Here is a 25,464-nt window from a genome sequence, read left to right on the forward strand (position 1 = left end):
ATGAAAAGAATTAGAAATATCTTCCAAGCCATTTGCTTCAGGGCATTCATTTGCAGTTTCATCTGGTGAAACAGGATTAATCATTTTAGGGCTAATCCCTTTAGAAGGAGATTGGGTGGCCAAGTCCTCAAGGCAGGTATGAGGTGGGGTGGCTATGTCCTCAGGGTTATCTAGAGAAGACTCAGCATGACCTAGGGTTTCAACCTCGTCCCCAACATCATTATCAATCCATATTTCAGGGTCCCACTCCTTTCCAATCAATGCCCTCACTTTAACAGCAGACACCGTGCAACATTGAGATTTCAGTTTACATTGTAAAGTTGCTACTCTAACAATAAGATTCTGAGTCTGATTTTCAGAGATCTCAAGTCTATGGCTACAGGAAATAAGATTTTCCTTCAGGAGTGTGCTGGTTTGAAAGGTTGTATGCCCCCTAGAAAAGACATGTTTTAATCAAAATCCCATTTCATAAAGGTAGAATAATTCCTATTCAATATTGTATGTTTGAAACTGTAATCAGATAGTCTCCTTGGATGATGTGATTTAGTCAAGAGTGGTTGACTCCCATTTGGGTGGGTCTTGATTGGTTTACTGGAGTCCTATAAAAGAAGAAACATTTTGGAGAATAAAAGAGATTCGGAGAGTGCAGAGAATGCTGCAGCACCATGAAACAGAGGGTCCATGAGCCAGCGACCTTTGGAGATGAAGAAGGAAAATGCCTCCCGGGGAGCTTCATGAAACAGGAAGCCAGGAGAAGAAGCTAGCAGATGACACTGTGTTTGCCATGTGCCCTTCCAAATGAGAGAGGAACTCTGACCATGTTCACCATGTGACTTTCCAGATGAGAGAGAAACTTTGACTATGTTCGCCATGTGCCTTCTAACTTGAGAGAGAAACCCTGAACTTCATCAGCCTTCTTGAACCAAGGTATCTTTCCCTGGATGCCTTAGATTGGACGTTTCTATAGACTTGCTTTAATTGGGACATTTTCTCGACCTTAGAACTGTTAACTAGCAATTTATTAAATTCCTCTTTTTAAAAATCCATTCTATATCTGGTATATTGCATTCAGGCAGCTAGCAAACTAGAACAAGGATATTCATAGAAACTTCTACATCTGTCAGATAGCGCCAAAGCTTCTTGTTTGAAGCTTAAGTCCATCCCTTTCACTCCTTAATGTATCCAGTGAATCTAACAACAACCATCCAACATCTCTATATCTCTTATTTCCACAAAACTCCGTAAAGGTGTCAAAAGTATTAGCCCCCAGAGACTGGCTTTGTACAAGTGAAGCATTAGGAGAATCATATGGTGATATTTTGACTATTTCTTTTGCCAACTCATTCTATGGATTGGGAGTGTCATTCTGATTATGGGAACCAGAGTCATTAGTGTCTTTGAGTCCAGTCAGAGTACAAAACCATTCATAAAAACCCATTTTTAAGGTTCTGTTTCTTAAGAACCACTCCTGGTACCAAGTTGCATTAGGTGGAGTTCTCTAGAGAAACAAAATGAACAGGAAACACTCATCAAACACAAAATTCACAAAAGTGTCTCACGTAACTGTGGGAATGCAGAGTTCAAAATCCGCAGGGCAGACCACAAAGTCGATGATTCCAATGAAGGTTCTAGATGAACTCCACAGGAGAGGCTCGCAGGCCAAAGCAGGAAGAGAGCCTGTCTCTTCTGAATCCTCCTTAAAAGGTTTCCAGTGATTAGACTGAGCATCACTTATGAGGTTACAAATGGAATCAGTTGTGGAGGCAGCTGACATGGTCATGATTTAATTCTATGAAATATCCTCATCTCAACAGACAGGCCAGCACTTGTCCAACCAGACAAACAGGTATCACCACCTGGCCAATCAACACATGAACCTGACCATGACAGCATACAACTTTCGAAACTTTATATTGTCTACACGTAGATGTACCATAATTTATTTAATCAATCTACTTTAAAACACTCAGATTCTTCCTATATTTCAGAGTTATAACCCATGCTATGATTGGACATTCTTATAAATAAATCTCTGTGCACATCTTCAATTATTTTCTGAGGAAAAGGTCCTAAGAATAATTAATCAAAGGGTATGCACATTTTAGAGAATCTAAATGTTGCTTAATCATTTTCTGGAATGTTCCCATCTATTTTCACTCCCTGCAGCAGTATGTGTGGGTGCCTCTTCCTTAAGCCTGCTTCAACAATGAGAATGCTGTGTTTTATTTTTATCAATTTGATAAGTGAAAATGATTTCTCCTTGTTGTTTTAATGTACATTAGTTTGGTTTTTACTGTCACTTGACATTTTCTCAAATGTTCATTAGCCATTTGGATTTCTTTACTTGCATGCTGTTGGTTTGTGAATTTTGCCTTAATTTTCTATTTGGAGATTTACTTATTTTTCTTAGAGATGCATTAGCATTCTTTATACCAGCAATTACACCAGTAACCATTAATCATGTATTAATGCAAATCATTACCCTCGAATTTGTGACTTTTCATTGTGTTTATGGTGGATTTTGTTTTGATTTCAAGAGTTTATTTTTTATTATTTTTTCCTTAGCATTATGCCTGGGAATGACTTCTCTACCAAATGTCAGAAAACTATCAACTTATATTTCCCTCTGGTTGTTTTATGCTTTCATTTTTAGACTTAATTCTTTAATGCATGTGAAATATAATTTAATGTGTAGCATAAGATAGGTATACAACTTACTTTTTTTCTAAAGATTTTGCCAACTATTTGAGTATCCTTTCATTGTATATTATTGCACCTTTTCTCCACAAATTTAAAATCCTCCCTTTAATTGTATACTAAATTTTTATTTAAACTTTACCATATTCCTGGGCTTTCTTATGTTTTCCATTTAGTTATTTGTTCATCCAGGTGCTGGTTTAGTGTTTAAAAATCAATATGGCTTTATAGTAAATTTTCATTCCTAGTAGGGACATTCCTTCAACCTTATTCTGTTTTTGCCACTTTATTATCAGTCAATTTTTCCATCATCTATTTCTTTATGCTTTAATTTTGAAAAGGCGATACATATACTTAAGAAAAAAACTCAAATGGCACTATTGCAGTGTTTTCAGATGTTCAATTTGTGGAGTACAGACTCAAATTTGCTGTGGGAAAGATGTAGGAAAAGATAAACACGTTTGGGGCTTGCTTGAAAGACCCTGCGTTCACCCTCTTACCTGGGAGTGGCATCTTGATTTCCCCAGGGCTTGCCTGGTACCCACATTTGGCCTTCTGGGGAACTGCTGTGAGCCCCTTGGCATTAGAGCAAATGCCCTCTGCAGCTGCTGGCTCGGACCTCCTGCTGGGCGCAGGGTCTCTCTCCTGACTTCCTCCTCTTCTGGCCCCTCCTTGAAGCCACCGTCCCCCTCACCAGCCCAGGTGGAGCTCATGGAGGCCCCAGACTAACCTGAAAGGGAAGAGGGCCCAACAACGTGCTCCTAGATCCAGTTGATTACTCTCTTAGATCCTATGAAGTCCTTAAGAAATACTTCACAGCCCTTGGGTGGGATGGAAAAGGTGGATCCTGGAAGATTCTGGCAATGAGTGGGCAGGACAAAGGAAGGGAAGCTTTCACGGTTAGAGACTGTGGTGTTCCCAGGTCTCCAGCAAGGTGGCATTCTTCTATTTAAATATTTAAAAATATATTTGTTGAACACCCACGATATGCCAGGTACTATAAGTTGTATTGGGAATATGCACACAAGACAGACATTGGTTTCTGCTCTTGCCTGGTGGCCTGTGGGGGAAGCCGCCAGCATATAAATGATTATAATAGCAATAGCTCATGATAAGGGCTCAGTAAACAGGGTACTCTAGATGGGGGCCCTGGGAAAGCTGTCCTGGGGAGATGTCCTCAAAGCTCAGACATGGAAGACGTGAAGACGGCCCATCTAGGTGCTGGGCATGCCTGCAGAGGAAGCAGCGTGACATGCAATGGGGAGATGAAGTCAGGGAGGTAGGCAGGGGACAGACCATGTAGGTCTTGATCCTCCTTGGGGAGTGTAGCATTCATCCTAAGGAAGATGGGATGACTGGATGAACCCTCCCCTGTATATCATCTTACCTTCCAGCTCCAAGCCCCTGAGACTCTGAGCCTCAGGTCATTCTCTGGCTACTGGAGTCCAATTCTCACCTTTGGGCAGGTGAAAAGTTCTGAGGAGTTAATGCACCTGCACTCCATCCTGCCACAGCCCTCAACTAATACAGCCTGGATGTGGTGTATGGATCCTCCTGCTCCCTCACCCTCAGGCAGGGCAACTTAGGCGTGTCCTACACTGTCTCCCAGAGCCCCCAGGGGGATGAAGCCCCATTGCCCACAACAGTGGTGATGTTCTGAAAGCCTCTTTATCAGTGTTCTTCCTTTCCCCATGCCTCTAGTGGAGTTTCTGGATTTGCGGCCATATGAACTCCTTGCACGCACACCCTCATCTTGGCGCTTGCTTCCACAGGAGATCAGTCCAACGCAAATGGAAACCTGGGTGTTGGAGGGCCTTGAGTAGGGTTTGGCAAACTACAGCCTTTGGACCAAATCCAACTCTTGGCCCTTTTTATAGTAGAAAAGTTTTTTCAGAACACTGCCATGCCCATTTGTTTACTGTTGCCTATGGCTACTTTAGTACTAGGGTGTCAGAGGTGAGTATTTGGGACACAGAATCTCTGGCCCCCAGACCTGAAAATATTTTCTATCTGATCTGAAAATCCTGTCTGAAAAAGTGTGCTGACTCCTGGTCTTGAGAGGCCAAGTGACGTGATCTCATCTACTTCATTACAATAGCTATACCAGCTGCTGTGTGGAGAATGAATTGGGAGTTGGGGGGGTCTTAAGGGTAACAGAAGGGAAACCAGTTAGAAGGTGGTGTGGAAATCTAGGAAAGATATGAAGTGAGCAGGTTTGAGTTGTATTTTGAAGTTAGAAGCAGCAGAATTTGTTGCTGGATTGGATTGTAGGGAGGGGGGCTGAAGGCGTGTGTTCGCTGAGAAATTAACTCCAATCACACAGTGGATTTTGCAGTCACTTCCTTCCCTGACCTCTCAGGCTGAATGGGACCCACCTCTGTGCATCTACTGTATCTATATTCATAATCTCTGGGTGTTTCTTTCTTCCTGTCATCTTGCCCTAGATCATGGAGATAAGACAAAACAGAGTTGGGATTTCAACACAGTTTGCTTCTAGAGCCTGCTCTTTTGACCATCACCACATTCATTTATTGGTGTAACCCCCCAGACCAAGCACACAGTAGGCGCTCAAGAAATATTTATGAAATGAGTGAAGACTAGAAAAACTCTTTGGTTTGGTTCAAACTGCTCATCCCAGGCCCTCCCCTTTTTTTGCAGTCCACCCCTCCTTCTCACCCCCCCACCCCATCATCTTTATTGCTTTCTCTAGCCTGGCCCCTCATGTTTTATGGCTTAGACATGGAGCCATGGAAATTAAGGGTAGCTAACCAGTGACACTGTCACCATCATAATTTAACGAGTATGGGACTCAGGCAGCCACACGACTCAGAAGCCACGAGCTGGCGGTGTGCGGACGACAAATCACTTCTGGTGGGGCATCACTGTCTACTTGGGCAGCTCGTTTGTGAAACATGGTCCAATTCTCCCAGGACATTAGAGGAAATGGAGGGGAGTACATAGGGAAACTGAGCATTAAACGGGGCCACTGCTCTGGGGTAGGGAAGGCCAGGCCGCCTCAATCATGCCTGCCCTGTGTCCTGGCGGTCCTGAATCTGTGAGACAGCTGCCCTCTGCCTCTGCAGAGATTGCATCATAAATTACCTAGGCACTCACTGACCACATTTGAGAGCATGTGAAGGCAGCTCAGAGACCGAGCAAGGTGTGCTGGCATCAGTAAAAAAATTTTTTTGCTGGAGATGCCAGGAGCTCCTGGTAGTGGGTCAGCAGGTTCAGGCAACAGAGAGGCCCACCAATAATCTCCTCCTCCCCTCCCCTGGGGGTCAGTGCTGCTTCTCCCCTCCCCCTTGCCTCTCTTCTTTCTTGCCAGCTTTAAAAAACACACACAGGGAGAAATCAATCCATCAAATGTCGTTACAGATTTATTAAGCCTGATGTAGAAAGACATTTAACAGTAACATCTTCAGAAAGCTTAAAAAGAGCACTTCTATTCAGTCTTGTGCTTTGAAAATCTAAATATATTTTATCATATAAATAATTCTTTTCATGTTTTAAGTGCATCTGTGTTTTTTTTTTCTCTCTCTCTCCTTTAATTTTCATTTTTCAATTGGCCAAAACGGAAGTCGGCAGTTGACTGAAATGAAGCCATTTGCAAAGCTAATGGTGTTGAGAGGCAACTGTCTATGCTATACTGGATCAGCTAGATTTCAGAAAGGTGGTTCAATATCTGCAGCATTAAAATGAGGGACAGCCTCCAGCAAAATCATAATTGAACACACCCAGGTCCTTAATGTCGGCAGTTGGGTTTCCTGATGCAAATTATGATAAGGTTTCAGATAGAATGGTCTGTTTCCAATAACTGCTGAGTGGAAGAAAATACTTTTTTTTTCCTGCCACAAAGGAAAGCGTTATCATGTCTAAAGATGTAAATAATATACTTATAGAAACCTTTTTGATGGAAATGAGGGGCTCCATATAACCTTGGCGACTGTGGTTGGTGGTATTATTTTTTTCACAATAGCTAAAAGAAGTAGTATCTATTATTCACGGCTTTAATTACAGTCCTCAAAGTAGAATGATTTTCCTTAAAAAAAAATCTTTAGATGTAAAAAATAATGGCTTCTGAATATAATTTCAGGGTTTTCTTCATCTCCACCATCAGAATTTATTTCTAGTGATAAAACTGCATTTAAAAAACTCTCCTTCTACAGACAATTTCAACGCTGCAGCGTCGTACACAGGCATACATCTCAAGTGCACCCAAACAATGTCCTTTTTATTCAGCAATGTTCCGAATGTTCCTTTTGACCTGATTGAAGTCACATGGGCTATAAAGACCAGATTGTTTATAATTAGGATGAGGACAGCGCAGCGACACCCAGGGACAAAAGCAGGAGCACCTTTCTGAAAATCCCTGCGTTTTTTCTTCTTCTAAGCTGGAATGCTGTCGCTTCCAGTCGTGTCGTTTGTCTTTGGGCAGTGACAGTGTGCAAAGCCTTTGGAAGTTTGCAAATAGTGACTATGCTGAGACCTCATCTTCAAGGATGATGGGGAGTAAAAGAAAGCTTGGCCAGCCAAGGGCAGGATTTTCCAGATCTCAGAGGAGTGTGCAGAGATGCCGATTTGTGATGAATCTGTTTGGCCACAGGGTGGTATAATCTTCCTTGCAGAAAACTTTTTTTTTTCATTGTAAGGACAATTTATAATCATCAAAAACAAGTGAAACATGGTTTTGATTAAAACAGCCTGTTGGCTCAATAATCTTTGTAATTTTAAAAACGTCCTTAATGCAGAAGTAGAAACTGCCAATGTCAGGAATGGCCTGGGGCCCCATTACAACAACAGTCGAATAAATAAGGAGAAGAATCGCGAGGTCATAAAAACAAAATTAAGCTAATGCTTCAAATTTTGACAATTATGAATTCTTCCTCTAAGAAGACATTAAAAAAATTTTCAGGCACTATTAGATAAAATACAAAGAGGATAATTCTACATGGATGAGTTTTCAGTTTTCCCAAGGGGTAGAGCATGCCTGTAAAGGAAAACTCTGATTTAGGACGATGGCTCATCCTTGGATCCAGCAATTGGATGGGACTCATGCAGACAGATGAACTTGGTTCTCATGAATTCTTTGTAAACTCGGATCTAATTCTTTCATAAGCTATTGAAAGAGAATGATCAGGAAAAAATTACAAGCATATTTTTCTATACAAAAGAATCCCCATTGTGGGCCAATTTGGTAGGAAACAGAAACAAGCGAATATAACAAAATCTGTGTTCATACATGGTGATATAGTTAGTATATACAAATATGTACAGTATAAAAATGCACGGAAGGCTTAAGTTTCCAGCCATCCAAGCTGCATTGTACACAAGGAAAACAGCCTGGTTTTTCCTCCTGATATACACGCAAATGTATTATATATAGCATGCAGGCGATAGAAAATTAGTGCGCTTGCACAGAAACATTCTACAGGTATGGTTACAGCCATTTTTCTTTGAAAATGACTGGTCTGCTTTCCTAGTATAAAAATGTGTTTGCCTTTCTTTGCTGGCAAATAAACGCTTGCCTTCAGAGCAAGGATGAATGTGACACCCATAGCTCACTCTGCCTCACCTCCCCCACTGCCCTTTCTACCAGAAAAGAAACAGTTCTAGAATTAACGAAAAGGGGCAAATATATAACACATAACATGGTTGATGCCAAATTTCCTCAAAAGCTGTAAGTGCTCAGCAGGCAAAGAATCGGCTGACCATTAAAAGGACTGTGTACGAGTAAACTGCCTTCTTGGTTTGCAAGGGGTTTGGAAGTTTATGATTCATGCTGATAGTGCCTGTTTGTTTGGAATCGAAGTAGCAAGGGATTAGAAACCTGCCAGGACCTCAGAGACCTAAAGGTATATTGTCACCAGAGATAATACGACGTTTAAGAACCCTGAGCCAAACGAGAATTGTTTCGTATGTCAGCTTTTTGACTTGCATTGCACATTCTAGCATCTGATGTACTATAAAGCCAAAATATTGCACTGTAAAGCTGGAATGTTTCTATAGTATTTATCTCAATGCAGAATGGGCACACATTTTATTTCTTCTCTGCAGATTGGTTGAACTTTGTGTATTTAAAACATATACGTTACACATTTATCATTCCCGAATGCTATACGGAGCGTTTAGAAAGTGAAAGTCCTCACATTTGAGATTCAATCGTATGATTGTTCAAGTTCTGTGGAAATAAGCCATTTCCTGGGGACTGACGTCCAAATGTGGGTTTCAGGTTCATGATAATTCAGTCAACACACTGAATTATATTTTGGAGGGGCTGGGGGATGGTGATTAGATTTTTTTCTTTATAAAAGCAATGATTTATTCGAATTTTTCAACTTCTAGGGGTTCTCACAAAAGAGTTATTATTTGCACTTCCCAAAGCAGTTTTAAGCAAATAAGCATTGCACAAAGGGCTGTGAGTATTTAATCTGTCTTTTTCAAGCAGACTACTGTTTAAAAGGCCGTAAGGATAAGCATATGGCTATGGGTAAAATTAGGGTCGAAGGGTGTTAGTCAGCGTATCATTCCTTAGAAGAGCCATTTTACTTGGAATGTATTTTTCCAAAGCAAATGGACAGAGCCTTGTTGCAGAAATAGAGTTCCACCTGGTACTAGCATTTTAAAACAGCCCTATTCTAATCCATAAAACATTTCTAGTTTTCCCTGAAGCTTTGGGCTGCCTTGTGCATGAATAATTTTTGGAGAAACACCCACACCCGTTAGCCCATTGTTCGTAACTACTGGAGGAAGATTAACTAGAGCCTGGAAATTGTGCATCTGCATATGCTTTTGAATCTGTCACAGGAAACCAAAGGAGATAAGTGGCTTTTACTTTGGATGAAGAGGTAAAATTCCCCTCTAGAAATTCTAAAGATGATTCATAAGTTTCAAAATGTTTAATTCTTCCCTACAATGAAAGCATGGCTCTCTGTCTGGGGGGATGGAAAAAGTATCTCTTTCTCCAGCTCAATCTTTGTCTAAAAGTATTTCATAGATATTTTGAGAAAGTGCCACATATAGGAAGGGAGAAAATGAAATTAGCATTTTAACATCACACAGAGGGAAAAAAATAAACGGAAAGTTTGGTTTTGAGTTTTTGCCTTATGCATGTTCAAAATAGACACCACTCTTATTGCTGTTTAGAACTACATGTGTATGTGTGTATTTTAAAGCCTTCAATATATTTCTTTATTATTATTATTTTAGCATTTGATTCTGCACTACTATTCTTGTGGCAGAGAATAGGGGGTAATGTGAAAATGATGATTTTTATTTGTTTTAAACAAAAACATTTGGAAGCTTAAAAAATAAAAATCAATGAAAAAAAAGATTTGAACACAGCAAAATAATTTGGTAAGTGACAGATAAAAAAGCAACAGAATGCAAGTATCTTTAAGGCCTTGTAATCTTTGGATTTACTATGAAGTTTCAGAGAATTATAAACCTTAGAGTTGTACTGTCCACAGACACTGGAGAATAACAGTGAAACTCATATATGCACACACATTCACACACACTCCCTCACTGCTTAACCAGAATTATATAGATGTTTCCCAAATATGTCATTCTTTTGGTCTGTTTTTTTGCATTTCAACTCCATTTAGTGGCTCGTGCTTATGGCATTAATTTCACAAGATTCAAACATCCAAATGGGCACATTTTGGGGGGTGAGTTTTAAGAAATCTATTTGTGACCTGAAAGAAATTCTGTAGGGACTGTCTGGGCTGCCCAATTTATTCTATGATTATATTCTGTTCTTAGGCTTTGACCTATTTTTAAGCTATTTCCTTTCCATATGCTTTTCAGAAGGAGAATTCCTTATTCTGAAACACCATTATTTTTAAAAATAGAAAGAAAATGCAAATAATGCTAGGGGAGTTGGATCCTATGTGAGCTCCACCCCCAGCTGCCTGGGCAGCAGTTACCTCTGAAGAGCTTCTCTTGGCACTGTCTGCAGCAGGAAGGCCGGAACAGAGTCTGAATTGTTTGCTGTTGTATTCCACGGTGGTTGTAACAATGTTCGGTACGTAGTAGGTGCCCAATAATATGTTGAATAAATTGTTGTACCTTCTACCCACAGTGCTTTGTAACACGTTTGGTGAGATTGCTGAATTACAAAACGCATAAAATGTGTACATTTATATAGAACTTTTAAAATGCACATTTCAGTTTACAGTTGGCTGATGACATTAGCTGGAAGGGGAGATGGGGAAGGAAGGGCAATATCTTACCCTTACCGATATTGTGGGGTGGTGGAAGAATGGAGATACTAGAGTGTAATATGCATGATATAGTATTTGCATGTCAAATTCCTCCCCACTGCTAAAGTTCTATCTATCAGAACCACAGTTATTCAGAAAGGAAAGCAGTGGTATGAAAGCAGATACAACCATGCTCCTTAGTTAATTTTATTCAATTTTTCCCTCCAGGAAGAAGCTCCTAGAAGCCTCACGGGGCTTGCCAAATGAAGACAGGTCTGGTCTCTAGGAAGACACCAAGAGCTTCACGTAGCTCCCAGCACAAGCCCAGATCATCTTGTCTCCTAAGGAGAGCATTAGCAGCTGTTCCTCACAATGACATCCACAGTTTCCAATGACAATCCACAAGTCGTACCAAATTTATCAGTATTTTTGTCTCTTGCCTCCCACCCCACCATAGAAATTGCGCTAACAAAACCATATAGATTGTATGTCGAAGCAGATGATTTATTTATTGTTTTTTCATAAAGGAAAAAAATTTCCATGGAGTTGAGAACCGTATTATTTCCCCCCTCAATTAGAGCAGGAACTTGAGCATTTGCTTTTGGCCTCCTGCGGCAGGATGTGAATTGTGTAACTTTATCTCCTAACCCTGGGTTGGTGCAAGCAATTTTTAACAGCTTCAAGAACCCCAATGCTAATGCATTGATTTTCCTTTAATAGAATTTTGTCGTTGAAGGACAGTGCTTGGTAGAGTCCACCTTTCAATCTTAACCCATCTGCAGACGGTTCCTTTCCAGTTGAGCTCCATTCATTTCCAGTTGAATAGGTTAAGCAAAGACAGACCTCGCTGTTCTCAATTCACTTTATGATCCTCCCATCATAAAAAATAATATCAGCACCTTGCTTTTCATGTCAGAACTACATTTGAGCCGCTATTTCCTATGCCCATGAGTAAATCCCATAAAAGCCGCCCCGTTGTACTGTTGCTATTTTTCCTTGTGGGTGATTGATTGATGGATGAGTACTGACACTTCAATGAAGCTATTTCGACTGCCATCTCAATCCGATGATGTGAGGGGTATATTTTCTGTCCATGCCTCATTACTTCAGAATGACATTCCTGGAACTTCATTTACTTTTTCCCTCCTTCCCCGAAGCGCCATATTTTTTCCCATCTAGGTTATGCATGCCATAAAAAAAGCAATTTGCTATTATATGTGGCATAAGGGCAACACTTTCCCTAGGAGGTAAATAAGAAGGTTTTTTTTTTTTTTAATCCCAATGTTGAATTTAGGGATCATGTCAAAATTTCCAAAACAATTCCAACAGGCAGCCTCCATGAGAAATGCTAAAGAGGATATATTTGGTTTCATTCTGTCAGCACTGAGTTGCTGGTTGTGCGTATATGTGTGTGTGATAATCTGGGTAATTAAAGCAACAATAAAAACATTTCCTTTGTTTCAGAATCATCTAGTTTCTAGTGCTGTGCCTAGCGTAGTTTAAATATTTCACCTATAGCTGAGGAGCAGTTTACAACACAATCCAGACTTATTTGTCCTTTGAGAATAAGGAAACTCATTGTTTAAATGCAATGATGGATTTATCTATTATAGGTTGCTTTCAATTGTATAGAAAATGCTTGTCTAGAGTAAATAGATATACTCTTGCATTTCCAAACAGTGCACTAGGTATGCAAGACTTTTAATATTAAAACATGCTCTAAGCTTTTCCAAGTTGACTTAGGGCCTGATTTTAATCTGTGTAATACAGTATTCCCGTTAATAATAACGTATAATTAAGACATCCGTTAAAAATCCATAACGTTAATTTAATGGAGAAAATCTAATACAGTTCTATTGGAATTTTTACGTTAAATTAACTTTAACGGGCTTTTAATGGATGTCTTAATTAGATCTCATTATTAACGGGAATATTCCACAAATTAAAATTGGGCCCTCAAAGTTTTAATGAAAAAAAGTTGCAGGAACACATTTAAAACGGACATCCTATTTCATGCTTTCTGTTGCTTCTAAAGCTAAACTGTGTTTCAGTGCCGGTAAACAACAGGTCCTGGAGAACAAGATTACCAGAAAAGGCTGCGGCTGAACTTTCCACCCTGCAATGATCTCATTTCCTTGCTTTCTCTCAGATTCTACATCACACTAATCCCCCCCATTTTTTTTCCTCTCCCAATTTACAGGTCTCATAAGACAGTGGTGCATGCTTAAAACTATTTCTTTTGACCAGTCAAGATAATAGTGGTGAAAAAAGTGCCCACCACTGCATGGGAAAAAGTCTTTGGCAGCACCATGGTTAAGCCTAACTCTTTGAACAACTTTCACAGAAGATGAACATTGTTCAGAGGTTTTCTTGGCTCCAGCTCTGGCTTAACTTAATAATTCTTCCCCTTTGTGGTGATTAATGGCTCCCTAGTGCAGGGGCAGGACTGGGTAAACCAGGTGCAACCGTAATTGTTGCACTGAACAGAAACATTTCCTTTAGACAAACGTTCCCAGAGGGGTTATAAATAGGAAATGGACATTACCATGAAAAGTAAGCTTCCCAGGTCTGCATCGAGGGCAGCCCAACGTGGACATTAAACTATGAAGACTTATCCTTTTTTTCCCTCCCCTTTCCTGTCAAGTGTTACAAACTGACAAAATAAGTACATCAATGTTCTCAGTCATTATCTTTCTTCAGTGGCACTTTGTTTTCTTGTGACAGTGAAAGGGGGACTGCGGAGACCAGACAGCTCCATTGCAGTTTATCAATGAAAATCTAATATCGTCCATAAGCAGAGAAGTGGAAATCAATACTTCATTACCAAATTGTTAGTGAGGATGAAGAGAAATGGCTGGGGTGATTTTTTTTTTTTGGCAGTCTTCTCGGAGGAGGGTGTCAGGAGTTCAATGTCAGAAGAGCGGGTGAAGTGACCGAAGAAGGGCTCAAGTGTCAGGGGGTCCAGGCTGGAAAGTTGAAACTAAGGCATTTGTCCTGCAATAGGAATGAGAACAACAAAAAAAGATGCATTATTTTCTAAAGTATAATCCAGGTGGTTATTTCCCCAGGGTAATGAGAAGGCCCAGCCGTGCCACTTCATTTGTACCAATATTTTTGGTAGAGTCATAGCTAGCTGAGCATAGGGTATAATGCAACTAAATCATGAGGCATAGAAAGGAGAAGCCAACAAATCTTAAATAAAATGTATGTTTTTTTTCACTTTAAAGCATTTGAAAACTAGGAAATTTTCAATCACGACTCCACCATCCAGAGAGAACATCTGTCACATTCTGCTGTATTTCCTTCCAGCCTTTCTTTTCCAATGAATTTTTTTTTAGATTTACAGAGCTGTAAGTAGTCTGTTTGTGATACCCCTGTTTGTAATTTTTCATTTGAAAACATCATTGTCAATAGCTGTATGAGTTCTATCACACAGACTATCATATTTATACTAAACCGTTCTGCTCATGTTGGACATTGAGTTTGCTTCCGATTTTGTTCAATAATAAATAACACTATAATGAACTTCTTGATGTTTAAAACTTTGCAGTATGCTGGAATACTTCCTTAAGTTTAAATTTCCATGGGAGAATTCCTGAATCAAAAGATATGAGCATTGTTGTGATAGGGAATGGAAGGCTATCGGGGCGGGGGGGCTACTTCAGACATTTGCTATTTGGATTACTGTGTGGAGTGCGTATTATCTCCATTGGCCCAGTGTGGGTGGAGCTCCTTGTTTACATCTGGTTATTTAATCGTAGTGCTCATTTTGGTGAGAAAAAACCCCACCTTGGACCTATGCATTATCAGCCTTTTGGAAGATGGACACTTCTGAGTTTCTAATAGAAGAATAAAGAAAAATTGAAACTTGTATGACATCTGTTGGATGTACAGGAGTTATGTACACAAAAAGTCGTGTCAGACATTCCACTGCAAGGACTAGTGTTACTGTAATACTAGCAACCAGTTACATACCTTCTAAATGCCAAGTACTTTATAAACAGTACTGCTAACCTTGAAAACACATCATTTAAAAAATGTGAGAGAGAAGAAAAAAAGGGATTCAAAGAGGTTAGTGGCTTGTCCAAGGTGAAGTTAATAGGAAGTGAAGGATGACTTTAAATGAGGTCTTCTCAACGGCAAACCCAACCTGCTCATTTCAGATACCAGCCCAGCTAGAGGAAGAAGCCATTTCCCTTTGATATTAGGTTTACACTCTGGAGGCATGAGTGCCTAACAGTTTTTGGTTGGGGCCACCCTTGGTTGCCAGGTCCAGGACCTGAGGAAGAATGTTTATGTGGCTGGAGGAAGAAAGATGAGCCAAAGAAAGAGAAAGAAATTAGAGGCCAGAAATCGCAATAGAATAAGGAGAAGGTAGGAAGAAGGAGAGAGGGAACGAGAGGAAAAGAGAAAGAGACCATTATAAAGCTTTCTTTCATAGTGAATGTTCCATACATTGTCACACAAAGTCAACTTGAGGTCCCCTGACCATGGCATTTATCTGATACCTTGTTCCATCTTTGAACCGACCCTAGATTTGATAAGACACCCATAGTGCTCTGGCTGGGTTTCTCTCAGGGGCAAAGTTTGTCTTGGGAAAGGGATTGAGGAGAAAGAAAAAAATAATTTTATTATAGTTAGTCCCCTTTTTGGATTCACAGTACACATGAACATTTTAACAATTCTGAGAAGTCCTGCAACTAAAACCAAACCAAACACAGCACATCTTTATTTAGCTCAATGTTTCCTAGATTTATTCCACAACCCTTTTCTTCCCTACAAAATGCAAATATACTTGGGTGTTGTTTTCTGGAAAACACCTTCTCAGATGACTCTTGTGCAAAAACAAAGTTTTTCCATTTCTGAGATCTCCATTCTGGCTGCCTTATTTTCTTTCTGTGATTCTTTGACGGAATTGTTTGGCTTTTGGGGGCCTCAAAATGAAGAGATCCTTTTGTAATTATAACTTCACATTTTCTGAGTGTTTATTCTGTGCCACTTATGCTAAGGCCATCAACTTCACAATGCTGCAATACGTGGGTAACAGTATCTGCATTTTCTAGTCTAGGAAATCATGTTTAGAGAGGTGAAACCATTTGACTTGCAGTCACCTCACTGGTAAATAGAAGAAAGTGTATTTGGATTCAGGTTTTTCTGACTCCAAATTCTGGTCTCTTAAACCACTGCTTTTCTATTTGCCTGTGATGCTTTGGTAATGTCTGAAAGTGTTAAACATTAGTAGTATTAATAATTTAGGGGCATTTCCCCAAGAGTATCTGGGAACAATTACTTTTAAATTCAAACCTGAGTGTCTTCTATTAAAACAATGCTATGGTGTTCTTTCCTTCCGAGAAGGCTCCTTCTATGCCATAATGATTGCTGGAAATGGTGGATTCTTCTAGAAGGTCAGTATTCTATAATATTAGAAGAATGGTAAAGAGGAGACCTGAATCTTTGGCCACTTTGGGACATTATACTTTTTTGTTTCATTTTTCCTTATTTGTTTTGTTAATTTTTTAATTAATAAAAAAAGTTAAAAAAACAAAACAAAACAAAACAAAACAAAAAATGTTTCTCTCTTAAAGGACTCCAGGCTTAAAGATGAGACCCTGGCAGAAAATTAAAACTGGAAAATGAAGGGATGGGAATAAGAGAATGGGTGCTATTAATTCTCACTGTTCAGAATGAATCGCATAGAATGGATTAAGAAAAAAAAAAGCAAATACTGTTGGTTGCCTTTCAAACGGTAGTTGAGGCCAAGCTTTGCTGCTGCTTGTTTTTTTTCCTTTTTTTTTAAAATATGTTGAGCTACTACTATAAAAATAAAACAGAAATAAATAAAAATTTTAATTACATATCTAAAAAGTCATTGGCAGTGTTCATTAAGTGGAGTTTGTGAGGGAGAGTCAGGCGAAAAGATGTAATTATTTTTGTATTAATTACAGAGCTACCAACAGACGCGTCGAATTTTATATGCTCTAATTTGGCCATGCTAGAATTTTTCAATCCCTCTGGCAAATTATTTTGGTTGACTTTTCCTTTTCTCCTTGTCCTTGCAAAGTCCTGCCTGCCCTCTTCTCTCTTCACTGTACACTGCTGTTCTTATAGGTCCAGTATGGTCCTTAGGGGGTGTTTTATGATGGGGCAACACTAGCATTTATCGGTCAGAACTGGAAATGTTGGGTGCTGGATAACGTGCCTGAGAGTTTCACCCATGGAGGCATTGCTCCTTTCCTGCACCACCTTTGAAAATCTCTCTGTAGGTCGAGGTTTCTTGACCTCGGCATTATTGACATTTTGGGCCATAATAATTCACTGTTGTGGGGAATGTCCTGCACATTGCAGGGTGTTTAGCAGCATCCCTGAACTGCACTCCCAGCTGCCAAGAGCAACCTCTCTCCCCACCCCCTCCTCTTGCAACAAATAAAGATTTGCCCAGACATTGCCAAATGACCCTTTAGGGCAAAATCTCCTGCAGTTCAGAACCACTGATGTAGGTAGAAAAGTTGTTTCTAATCCTCTAAGCCTAGAGCTCAGCTCTAGTTTGCATATACCCGAAAGTATTTTGTACACAGTTTAATATGCTGAATTTTCCAAAATTAAAACTTTCTTGCAAACAAAGAGAAACCGCACTTTGCTATTTGCTGTGTTAGAAAATCAAGTTACCTTTGGCGGTGTAGCTGGTGGCAAAATAAGAGGCTCGCTCACAAGTCTGTGTTTGGCACTGATGTGGTTGCACGGATGCACACGTCTGACTCCCTCCTTATAGCTTCTAAGGCCTCGCCACACTAAGTGTGGGCCACACAACAGCAGCACCACCTGGGAACCGGTTGGAGAGGCAGAATCTCAGACCCAGCCCAGACCCGCTGCATCAGGCTTTGCGTTTTCACACGATGCCCAGGGGATTTGTGTGCACATTAAAGTTTGAGAAGCATTGTTTTGGTGCATTTTGTGCCCAAACGCTCTCTTTTTCTTTCTTGTAGTACAGGTATGGCTTCAGATTGTTATTTTATTTATTTATTTATTTATGCATGGGCAGGCACCAGGAATCCAACCTGGGTCTCTTGCATGGCAGGCGAGAACTCTGCCTGCTCAGCCACCGTGGCCTGCTCCAGATTGTTATTTTTTAATTTTGAAATTAAAATTTGATCTATGAGCTTTATTTCAGTTGAGAAAAGGGGGAAGTTAAAAAGTGTTTGCTGTAAAATGTTAACATTGTGCCTGCAAAAGTCTGCGCTACACAGGCTCTAATTACCACCAGGATGCTGATAACTCGTGTGAGTTATATATACAGCCAGCAGGCTTCGTAACATTGTGAATAGCTCACAAGTACCTCACGTGCAACTCCTTTAAGGGCAAGATGCTTGAATTCCCATGTAAAATGGAACGCACACCACTCCACTGCACCAGCCAGAAATGTGGGGTCATCTTTGACATCTCCTCCCGGACCTGGACCTAGTCATAAAATTTCTCTCCAAATCGTTTCCACCTCCACCTCCAGTGTCCCAATTCCAGACTGTGCCCTTTCCCGTGATGGCTGCGGCATCCTCTCAATCAGCCTCTTTATGCCCTTCCGATCATTTTCCATCTGGTAAACCAAGTGAACTGCTAAAAACTTCACCTGGGTAGGAGCAGTCGCTCCATATTCCTCCCAGCTTAGACTCTTTCACTTCTCTCTATCACATTTAGGAAATGATCTGACTTTTTTCTAAAACCTCCTGCCTGATTTGGCCAGGCCGTCCTGCCCTCACCTAGGACTCTCTGCCCTTCACTGATATGCCCCCAGCACAGCGCTCTTCTGCCAGCTTTTGGAACATGCCAAACTCTTCACTGCCTCAGAGTCTTTGCAGGTGCTGTTCCCTCTGTCTGCAGTTCTTTTACACACTCTCTTTGCTTGGCTAATGCCTTCTCACCTTGAAATCTCAGTTTCAATGTCACTTCTGCAGAGAAGCCTTCCCTTATCCACTGTACTTACCCAAGTTCCTTTGCTATAAGCTCACACCAAACCTTTTAAGTGGTTCTTATGGGACTTATTGCAGCTTATAAGCATATAATCATGTATGTTATTTTTAGTATCATGTCTGCCTCCTACACAGGCTTGTAAGCTCCTGGAAGGTGGGGCAATGCACAATCCATCCCAGCAGTACCCCAAGTTTGTGAGTCAATGCTTAACTCATTGGAGGCACTTGATAAATATTTGTTGAGTGAATGAAGCCCTGAAGACAATAATGTGAGGTGTGTCTCTTCTGACATGGAAATGGAATTTTAAAGTGTTTATTTTCTAAACAGCATAAAAGACAGAAATAGATGAACTAGAATCCTGCTTCCTTAATTCTATAAAGAGATGAGTTAGAAAATGTTAAGAGAAAAGAAAAGACGAGACTAGAAAAATTAGCCCATGGAAACATAATGGACACCAAGAAGTTTTGACATCTCTCTGGTATTTTCAATTTTGAAGGATAACTTCTTCTGTCATTTTGAAGCAATTTATATTTTTCAAAAGTGAGTCTATTGGAGAAATGTGTGTAGCTCCATTTTGAAGATGAAGAGGTAAGGCCAAGGGGATTTGCATGTTTTGCTCATCCAGCACTTAAGTGGTGGTGTTAGGATGTCTCACTTCTGATTTAGGGCTTTTTAAAAGCTTTTTGGCTGAAAAATAAAGAAAAAAGAGTGAAATAAGAATGCTGAAAATTTATGAAATTGTATCTTTAAAAAAAAACCACGATGAGGAGACAAAATGGATACGGAGATGTGTGATTTTTAATTCCATGATCCTGGGAGAAGGCTGCAGTTAATTTTTTTTTCAGATTGGTTTTACAATTTAAAGATCCAAATTGGCTTACCTATTTTGCTGAATTTCATCATTAGTGTGTCACCTCGTTTTTCCTAAGAGAAATCTCTGTGTGTAGAAACCCTTAACTTTTTGGTGGACCAATTTCAATTCTTAGAATGACTAAAATAATTGCTTCAATGCATTGAATACTTTTTATATGCTAGAAACAATTTCTTGTGGGTAGATGGATAATATTTCAAAATATTATCTGACGTATTTTTTTTTACCTTTTGTTAATTCTATGTTCATTCTAATTTTATTCTATGTTGTTTTCCCATCACTGAAAACAGAGACTGAAGCTGGTTTCAGAAAAGGAGGTTGCAAAATACAGAATGGAAGTGGCTAAGCTTGGAACAGTGGGAGTGAATCTATTTATTTATTTTTCTTATATCAAACCTCAAAGATACGGAGTCATTGAGAAATTTTTAGTTATGCATCAATAACATCTGGGTTGTGACTGGCAATTTTAAGTCTACCATGTATGCAAGATTTCTATTAATCATGACAACAATCCAACAAGCTATCCAGTATGACAGAGGAAAAAAGTGAAGTTTAGAGAATTGAAGTGACTTATCCAAGGTCTTATGGCTAGCAATTGCAGTGCTTTTATTGGAACATATATTTTCTTGATTTCAAAGCCTTTTCTCTTTTTTCTTCGTATTTTAATAATTTTTAAAATTGTGGTGACATATGTAAAATAAAATTTAAACCATTTTTAACAACAATTAGGTGGTATTAACTACATTTACAGTGTTGTTGTGACATCACCATCATCCACACTGTTCTAATTTGCTAGCTGCCAGAATGCAATATACCAGAAACAGAATGGCTTTTAAAAAGAAGAATTTAATAAGTTGCTAGTTTATAGTTCTAAGGCTGAGAAAATGCCCAATTAAAGCAAGTCTAAATGTTCAATCTAAGGCTTCCAGGGAAAGATCCCTTGGTTCAAGAAGGCTGATGAAGTTCAGGGTTTCTCTCTCAAGTGGAAGGGCACATGGTGAACACTGTCAGAGTTTCTCTGTCATATGGAAAGGTACATGGTGAACACAGTGTCATCTGTTAGCTTTTTCTCCTGGCTTATTGTTTTGTGAAGCTCCCTGGGAGGCATTTTTCTTCTTTATCTCCAAAGGTCGCTGGCTAGCGGACTCTGCTTCTTGTGGCTATGTTGTTCTGCTCTGCTCTCTCTGAATCTCCTATTCTCCAAAACATTTCCTCTTTTATAGGACTCCAATAAACCAATCAAGACCCACCTCAATGGGTGGAGACGTGTCAGCACCTAATCCAGCTTGACAACCACTCTTAACTAAATCACATCATCCAGGGAGATGATCTGATTACAGTTTCAAACATACAGTATTGAATAGGGATTATTCTGCCTTTATGAAATGGGGTTTTGATTAAAACATGGCTTTTCTAGGGGGCATACATCCTTTTAAACAAGGACAATTACCAAAACTTTTTCATCACTGCAAACAGAAATTCTGTACCCATTAAGCAATAGCTTCTCATTTCCCCTTCTCCTAGTCCCTGCTTATCTCTGGCCTACCTTCTGTCTCTATGAAGGTGTTTATTCTAGGTATTTCATATACGTGGACTCATACAATATTTGTCATTTTGTATCTGGTTTCTTTTACTCAACATGTTTTCAAGGCTCATCCATGTCTGGCATGTATCAGAACTTCATTCCATTCCATAGCCAAATAATATTCTATTGTATGGATATAGCACATTTTCTTCGTCCATTTATCTGTGAATGGACCCTTGGGTTGTTTCTACCTTTTGTTGGAGCCTTTACTCTTAACCACTAAACTCATTGTTCCTGACATTAGATCTGTACTGATGAGAACACATAGAAATTCTTTGTCAACAGTGTGTTTGCTCAGACTCTTGAAGCATCAGGAGCCAATGCTCGATAGTCTTCTCCTGAGACCACTAATACAGATGTTAGGTCATAATAGACACATTGGAAAACCTTAATTTTTGAACTTCCTCTTTTAAAGCACAACTTGTAATAAATGAAGCATGCGTCTCAAATGCACGATATATGCTTCATGACAGAAACCAGAAAGTATGTATCTAGAGGAGAGTTGACCAACTAGGGCATTTTTTTTATCAGTGTTGGAAGAAACATCTTCTAGGCAGAGACCTTCATCCTATACAACCAACACTGAGCATCCACAGAGTGGGCAGATTGGAAATAATTAAGAAAATAAGTTCCCTTTTTGTCTACTTTGTGGGAATTCCTCAAAATGGTTTAAACTCTTGTCACCACTGTGTGCAAAAGGGCTACATGGAAGTGGCAGAAACAGGGTGACATCTTGGAGAACAACAACAAAAATGACAGGCGAGAAGACTCAGGGCTTCCTGAAAGTGGGGCAAATGCTGTCAGTAGGTGTCATTTGTGTCCTCACTTGTATGCCAGCTTAGAAGATTTCAATGGCAGCAGAAAATCTCTTCCTTAAAGCACACTCTTCAACTTCAGGCTACCCAAGTTGTTAAGAAACAGAAAATAAAAGAAATGGCATGAGAATTTGCTCTGTGAAAATCTCTTGACAACTAATGATGGGATTATGGAGTCTTAACTGCTGTACGGTTATCCCTAATTATAACCAAAGGTATGTCAATCTAAATAAAAATGATAAGGCAGAAAGAGGCATTCTCCTCTCTCTCCTTCTAGTAGCTTTTTAGCATGAATGTCTTCTTAGTATGATGCTTTGACAAAGCTTGGATTGAATAACTATCAAAAAGTGATGGAGACCCGTGTTAAGTGAAACATATTTTTGCAGAAAGAAATGGCTTTAATTTTTTCACATAAAGAAATGGTTTTCATTTTAAATATTTGGTTCTACTATGGGAACTTGCTGTTGTTCTTTATTGCAATTTGCTATATCACAAAAGTTAAGCAGTAAAATTTCTTCCAGATATTAAGGAAGGGCTTTTGCTCATTCTTAAATCCTGGTAACCTTTTCCTTTTGGAAAAAGTCTGGGGATGGGTCACGTTTTCATCTTTTGCATTCACTGCCAGGAAGCTCAAAGTCAAATTGGTGATCTGATTTTAACAACTGCATGTATTCTTAAGTCTGCAGTCTGCCCTCACTAACTTCTCTTCATATTCTCTCTCCATTTCTCTTTGGCATACTTGCTAACAGGTTGGTTCTGTCATTTACTAGCTATTTGACATTGGGGAAATGACTCACTCTTTCTAAACCCAAGTATCCATATCTGTGGTAGTAAACTTCCACAAATGGTGCATGGCATACAGTCAGTGTTAATTATTTGTAATGATTTTCATTTCTTTTATGGCTTTATTGCATTGCACACAGTACAGTGCCATAAAATGTTATGGAATGAGCTCTAAAATAAGTTAGAAAATACATGCATGCTATTCTGCTTATCTGTTAGAAGTAAATAATTATCAGGTCTGGGAAAACGGGTTATTCCTTCCTTCTGGATATTTAAAAAATTAAACAGATTCATGCATTGAACAAATAGTGAAGAGTCATTTGTCATTTCAGACGTGAAGCTGAGAAAAATTCCTTTTTTATTAAAAACCAGATAAAATAGCATTTCAAAACAATTGATGTGGGATATTAAAAAGAAAGCAGAAAGCAATCATACCTACCATTTTATTAAGTGCTCAATACACGTGCTGCATTTTACCATAACACCCAACAATAGATTGCATTGTCCCTATTTACTGATGAGAAAACAGAGGCTTTGAATGGTTAAGAAATTAGATCAAGGTCAGAAAAAGAAAAGTGGTGGAGCCAGAATTTGGTCTTGGACCTGTGTGACTTCAAAGCCTGCTCTCTAGCTGATATTTATTGCTGTCAGTGGCACTAACTAGAATCTCTGAAAGGCGCATTGCTCAGTTAAGCTATATAATGAAAAATGATAAGGACTGAAAAACTGTCCAGCTGTTGTCGTCCTTTCAATGATAAATTAAAAGGGTGACAAAGATCAGGATAATATCCTGACAATGGAAAGGGGAAATGTCCCCGGCGGTTTCAATGTCAATTATAATTTCATGTTCAGCAATTATATATTTAACATTTGAGAATTTTCATACGTGTTGCCTTTGGTGCATGACAACATAGGAGAGAGAGAGAGAGAGAAGAGGCAATTACCCTGTACCCATTTTTATCAAGCCATTCATATACTCTAAAAAGCACTTAAATTGTTTGAAAGAGGTCGAGATGCTGGCAAACACCACCATAAACAACTGGGACAGTTTAAAGTCCAAGCCGCCACCAACATGATTCACAACGGAGCCCATCTTCTCTAAGTGGAGTGCAAAGCCAAATGTTATTTATGGCAACAAACTTACAACCAAATGAGGCTCACTGCACTGGCACAGCTAGAGGACGTTACTGCTGACGAAGTGTGAGTTGTTGGATTTTAGGTAGAACAGCACGCCCTCCAAGCATGGAAAATAAACAGTGTAGATTTTTTTTTTTTTTTTTTTTTACCACTGTGATTCTTCCTCTAAGCCAATGGCAGCACAGTTGTGTCTACACTGGAAAAGGGAGTTCATGGGTCGATACACTTATTTAGATCATTTTAACGACCTAACCATTTATTAGGTTCCCACTCTGTGCATGAAGCCTGACTGCTTTGCTTTCTTAATTCTTACAGTAATCCCCAAACAGCTCTTATGAATCCCATTTCAGAGCTCAGGAAACTGAGGTGCAGAGAATTTAAGTACCAGGACCCAGGTCAAATGCCTGGCAAGTGGTGGAGTGAGGATTTGTACCCAGGTTTCTCTGCCACCAAAGTACCGTGCTGTTTTATAATAATGACTATTATCCTTTACCAATTTGACTGTTGCTAATCCTTACAAACGGCTGGTAAAATCTGAGCTATTTCCTCCTTACAGACAAAGAACCACTGTTTTCGGGTAGTTAAATTGTGCCTTCCACCCACCCACAGCTATTTTGTAGTGGAGCTGGAATGAAATCAAGATTTATCTCAGATCTCAAACCTAGTCTCTTCTGACTTCCCCAGTGTTTCCCAGAGCATGTTATGGTGAACCCCAATCCCTCGAGACACTCTAAGGAAAAAACATGCTTCTTATTCACTTGTTTCGTTTTAAGCTAAAGCTCCTCAGAAAGTCCCTCCCACTTCACAGCCTGCACCCCTGCTGCACCCATCTCTTGGTGTGCCCCTCGCCCCGCTCTGCCTGACTCACCCTGTCCAGACTCGTCCCTCCACTTAAATATTATGTTCTCTGAAAGACCTTCCCTGATTCCAGAATCTGGACTAGGTCCCAGGTTGGCTCTCTCTTAGCTCCTGCTGGTCGGGCATCGTCCCTCGGCTTGTGTGAATACGGGGATGTCACTCTTTCCCGGCTCTGGGAGGCAGGGTGAACACGGTCTGTTTTTCCAGGTCTCCCAAGTGCTGGCCAGCGCCTGGCCCGTGGGTGCCGCTCAGTGAGGATACATGACCATGACCTTTTCCTCTACTTGGCCAGTCATTCTCGCTTTGTAGGATCCTAGAAATGAAAGTGGGTGCCCTCGGGGACAGCACGGCCCTGCTCCTACCTCAACATCTTACGCAGGGGACACGGGGCCAGGGGCAATGTCTGCTGGACAGTGAGGCGAGTAACAACAAACACCTGCTTTTCATCAGCCCGCTCTGCTCCTGACTCGGAGGGGAGTGCTTTATTATTAATATGTGATGGAATCCTTCAGACTGACACGGAAACCGAGGCTCAGCAGAGTTAAGCCCTCA

The 25,464-nt window shown here is 39.9% G+C and overlaps 1 protein-coding gene across 2 annotated transcripts in view; it reads right to left on the reverse strand.

Annotated features, from left to right (window-relative positions):
- Nucleotides 1–6,064: 6,064 nt before the first annotated feature.
- Nucleotides 6,065–25,464, reverse strand: part of TSHZ2 (teashirt zinc finger homeobox 2) — a 458,954-nt gene continuing 439,554 nt past the window's right edge. For both annotated transcript variants that reach the window (XM_077113753.1, XM_077113745.1), the window contains exon 3: nucleotides 6,065–13,895. In XM_077113753.1, the coding sequence (XP_076969868.1) occupies nucleotides 13,894–13,895 (2 nt within the window). In that variant the 3' untranslated portion in view covers nucleotides 6,065–13,893. The remainder of the gene's footprint in view (nucleotides 13,896–25,464) is intronic.

The sequence above is a fragment of the Tamandua tetradactyla genome, chromosome 1 (genome assembly GCF_023851605.1).
Source record: "Tamandua tetradactyla isolate mTamTet1 chromosome 1, mTamTet1.pri, whole genome shotgun sequence".
Classification (NCBI taxonomy): Eukaryota; Metazoa; Chordata; class Mammalia; order Pilosa; family Myrmecophagidae; genus Tamandua; species Tamandua tetradactyla.